Genomic DNA, 5,032 nt, shown 5'->3' on the forward strand with positions numbered 1-5,032 from the left:
AAAAAATACCAAAAAATAAAGAACATCAACATAATTAAGAAATTGCATCGACTAATGGGCAAAACAGCCAGCCAACATGTGTTTTTAGCTTAGTCTTCATTTTCCCTTCTGCCGGAGTTTTTGGCCTTAATACCACAATGTATTCAATGTTTTGTTAGCATTTATCATCAGCTCTCGTTGGAAACGTTTATGTTTGATTAATATGAACAAAAATCATGAGCTAATTAGGAAGACAAGTATAAAGTTTCTACTGTAAAGAATTATTCAGTTATTTTAACTACATGGAGAAGTTTTTCATATTCTAGCAAGTAGTTGAAAGACTTCTAAGCCTTTTATTTTCAACAAGTTACTAGTAGAAGAGCTTTCCATATACTCTTGGGCCCAGTATTTGCTTACCTATTTCTTGTGTATCATATGAAACCTACACAGAAGCAATACATGTTTTATAATATTAAATATATGATCATCTAATACTGTAGGAATGTGTAAGATAGTCTATCATTATTGGATTATGAAACTATACATAACTTGAATTGAATGTGATTAAGTTCAGCCTTAAAGGGCCTACGGCTAAGTCATAAAAAGAAGAAATGTGTTTTATATTTTCAAACAAACAAATGCAGCCAAACACTATGACTTCCACACTCAGCCATAAAAAGTACAGAGCTGCTGTTAGAAGCTTGCTCCAGAGTTCACCTTCTGTTTTATCATGACATGTTCTTCTTTAAGAGTTATCTGAACCCCACTCAGTTCAGTTTATGTTCATTTCCTGCAGTTCTGTCTTCAGTAGAGAAAAGGGACAGTTGCTTTCTTATAGTTGGAGAAAATCACTGTCAATTCTAATTTTTCTTCACGCTAGATATACCACATTTAAAATTTTTTTCTTGCATTTGTCTCTTCTTCTTCTTCTTGAATTTCTTTTCTACTCTTTCTATCTTAAGGAAGGGTGACAAGCTGAATTGAATTTGGACAATGATAGATACTAAATCTAATGACAGTCTTACTCTATGCCATGTGTATATTGGTGCCCAATATAATTATAGTAACTAGAAGGTAGTTTTTGTGGCCTTTTAAAAAAATAGCTAAGTTCAAACTGTCATTCATCAGATATATATTTTTTAATCCATAAGTGTATACTTTGTGTTTAAACATATTAAGCTTATTTTTAAAAGAATTACTTAAAATATATTTTCACATGCATTAGGTTGTATTTATTAATAGCAGGTACAACTTAATTTCAGCCCTATGTAGATATACTTGGAAATACAAGTATTTTGAACTTAGCTTCTAATTGCTTATAACTGTTATTTATTTAAAGCACCCAGGGTTAAAGCAAAGTTTTGCATTCTTCTTTCTTCCTCCTTGTTCATTAAGCCAAGTTTATGCGTTTCATTAAGTCAAGTGTATGGGGTTCATTCTCTTTTGATTTTAAGATGTTTAAAGAAAGAGTTCTCTAATTTTACAAATCTTAAATAATGTATCTGTCTCATCCTTAGAACTACCTTAGTAATAACAAGTATTATAGAAAGGTACTTAGGTTAAGAGGGCTACCTGATACTTATTACTTCAAATTGTCTTCATTCTTTGTTATAATAATCAAACATAAGATAAAAATAATGTGAAGTCTGTAGGAAATTTAACCAAACCTTAATATTTTAAAATTTTGTAGACAGTCATAATACAATTATATCAAAATATTGCCCCCAATTTCTACATGATTTAAGTAGCAATTCTTATTTAGTAGAAAATAATTTAAAAATATGTTGGGATTTCATCAAAATAACTGTTTCTACTATTTTTTTAAAAAATAGTTTCAGGACTTTACCCTCTCACCAGTCATTTGAAAAGGAAAAATCACTCAGACTTGTCAAGATTTTTGCTCAGAGAAGAGCAAATTTTTCATCTAGAGTATTCTGAATCTGCAGTTTTATAAACTAGCCAGTTGAAGCAATGTGAGTGAGTCTTATAAAGAGAAGGTTCTAAGAAAGGAAGATTTCTAATGAGAATGAAAAATATAACTGAATGACTTGACTTACAGGTACTGATTCTATCTTCAGGTAACACGCGTCAAGTCTGTAGGGAGGCTGGACCCTTTGTTTGTTGTCTGATAGAATCCTGATCTCAATGACAGGATGCATTTTTTTCTCATTTCACTATTTTCTATGTATCAACACAGGAGGCTATTGGAAGAGTATTTCTGTGCCTGTACATTCATTTCGGTTTTAAATTTGAGTGTGTATTTTTTGTGAACTGGAAATGTGAGATAGTTTCACTTTAGATAATCTGGTTTGATCATGGCAAAGCACCTTTCCTCATTTTATGACTCTTCTTTTAATCGGCTCACAGATTTACTGTGACTGTTGAGTAAGATTAGCATGTGTCTTTTTGTACCATGCACATGTACAGGAAAGTCTGTAAAACGTCTTTTGTTCTCCCTAGAGCCTGTGTGTGTTCATACCACCAGGGAAAAAGGAAGGAAAACCCCGCCCCATCCCTGCTGGGCCCATCACCCAGGGCACCACCACCTCTGCTTATGTGGCCAAGTCCAGGAAAACACTGCTAGCAGAAGACATCCTTGAAGTAAATGGCTTTTTGACTCTTTGCGATATTTTTAACCTAAAGTATTTAATTAAGAAAGATGGCATATCATTTTGATGTTATAACTTAGTTTCATTTTAAAAAGCATTAAAACTGGGTAGAGATCAATATATTAATGTGTAAGTTAATGATTTGTACTCAGAAAATTCCTCTTACTCACTTAGAACTAGACTTGAACAGTTCTTATTTCAACACATGCCAGTTCAGTTAAACACAAAAATACTGTATATATTTATATTAATGTAAACTAAATGATTCCTGCTTTGTTTCATATTTTGCTAGGATGCATATGAATGAGTTAGCTATTGCTGTATGACAAACTACCTCAGATTTTAGTGGTATCGTACAGTAGCCACATGTTGTTTCTTAGGAATCTAAGGACGGGGTCATTCTGCTGATCTGGACTGCTGTCCGTTGTGCTTGCCCAAGCGTCTGAGGTCAGCTGGCCACCAGTTAGGTGCTGGCTGGCCTCTTATGCCCTCTGCTTTCCATGTGTCTCTCACCCAATTCTAGCAAGGCTATGCTGGCATGGTTTTGTGATGGCAGCAGGAGTCCAAGAGAAGTAGTGGGAACATACAAATGAGTTTTCAAGCCTCTGCTTCCATCAGATTTACTACCCTCCCATTAGCCAAAGCAAATCACATGGACAGGCCAAGAATCAGTATTGATCACTGACAAAGGACATAGATACAGAGAAACAAGACAAAGCGGAGCCCTCAGTCTAGTCTTCCACAGTACATGTGGACATTTTAATGAAATTTTGCTACATGGAGTATAGATTTTAAAGGTAACAGTGCAAACAAGTACATAGGTATAAAAAATTGCTCTAAGTGCTAATAGGAGTCATGAAACCCTGGTTTTAATTTTGGTTTTTCCACCGTTATATGTATGACCTTGAATAAATTGGGTAGCTAGAGGAAGAAAGGAAGATATGGAAGGAGGGAAGAAAAAAGAAGGGAGGAAGGGAGAGAAGAAGAGAAGGAAGGGTCCATGCTATATAAGTTCTCGTTTGAAAATGTTCTGTTGTGTATGTAAGCTTTCAAAAGATCTGTAAATTACAGAGCTATACTATGTCATGAAGTTCTAATTCATGCCTGATAGCTTCCTACAGACAGTAGAAATTGAATAAATAGAATTGGTGCTTTTGATATTAATTCATTCAATTTCACTGTACTTCCTTTGAGTAAATTTGCTAAGCTAGAAAATTATTAAAATCAGTGAACCAGTTTCATTTCTTATGATAAATAATTGATCATTATTAGATGATTTGAACAGTTAATATGGGTCTTTGAGATTCAATTCGAACAATTGTTATTAACACACACTTGTGTTATTCTAGACTTAAAAATAGAAAAAGCTTATATATAATTTTCTTCACATAGTATTTACATTTGGAGTAATTTTCTCTGTGGCATTGTACCTGTAAACACCCTAAGACTGTTCTGGCACATAGAAGACGATGAATAAATGTCGGCATTTATGATTATTTTTATTATCATATGGAATTAACAGTCATTCATTAATTAAATTTATACTGCATAGGGATAAAGAAATATTAAAGCAGTGTTTGGGCATAAGTTCCATGAAAAAGTAAGCATTTTCTTACATAAGATTTATGGTGGCTATCGTCATTTAGTTTTTCTTTGAAAAGTACTGCTTATTATTGATTACAAGTATCATGGCAATTTCTGATAGAAATAGGAATTAACTTAATGATCATTTCACTGAATTTATATCTTTTTCTCTTTTTGTTTTTCAGGATGAACGATTTCCACGAGGTACTGGACTGGAATCAGGGACTCGCATCCAGTCTGTTCTTTGCTTACCAATTGTCACTGCAATTGGTGACTTGATTGGTATTCTTGAGCTGTATCGGCACTGGGGCAAAGAAGCCTTCTGTCTTAGTCACCAAGAGGTGAGGTCTTTAAATGCTGCTTGTTAGAATTTTTAGTCCTACCTAGCTCATTGAAGGTGCTTGTTAGTATTGCTAAGTAAAACTAAACTGAAAATATGTGAATTAATATTTAAAATCACAGTTTGCTTAACAGTGTTTTGATACTAATAATGATGATTTTAAAACCTGTTTCTGTTTGGAGAGGAAACTGGTTACATTAGAAATATAGTCCTTTTGTTAAGTAAGAATAAGAATTGAGGTTGGGTGCAGTAGCTCATGTCTGTAATCACAACACTTTGGGAGGCTGAGGTGGGCAGATCACGAGGTCAAGAGATCGAGACAATCCTGGCCAACATGGTGAAACCCCATCTCTACTAAAAATACAAAAATTAGCTGTGCGTGGTGACACATGCCTGTAGTCCCAGCTACTTGGGAGGCTGAGGCCAGAGAATCTCTGGAACCCAAGGGGCAGAGGTTGCAGTGAGCTGAGATCGTACCACTGCACTTCAGCCTGGGCAACAGGGTAAGACTCTTTCTCAA

At 34.5% G+C, this 5,032-nt stretch overlaps 1 protein-coding gene across 1 annotated transcript in view; it reads left to right on the forward strand.

The window, feature by feature from the left end:
- PDE10A (phosphodiesterase 10A) overlaps positions 1-5,032 on the forward strand; it is a 339,461-nt gene that overhangs the window by 242,853 nt on the left and 91,576 nt on the right. Inside the window, 2 exon segments of the mRNA XM_017508318.2 lie at positions 2,440-2,580; positions 4,358-4,513. Of these exon segments, the coding sequence (XP_017363807.2) occupies positions 2,440-2,580; positions 4,358-4,513 (297 nt within the window).

The sequence above is a fragment of the Cebus imitator genome, unplaced genomic scaffold (assembly GCF_001604975.1).
Source record: "Cebus imitator isolate Cc_AM_T3 unplaced genomic scaffold, Cebus_imitator-1.0 Scaffold389, whole genome shotgun sequence".
NCBI lineage: Eukaryota > Metazoa > Chordata > Mammalia > Primates > Cebidae > Cebus > Cebus imitator.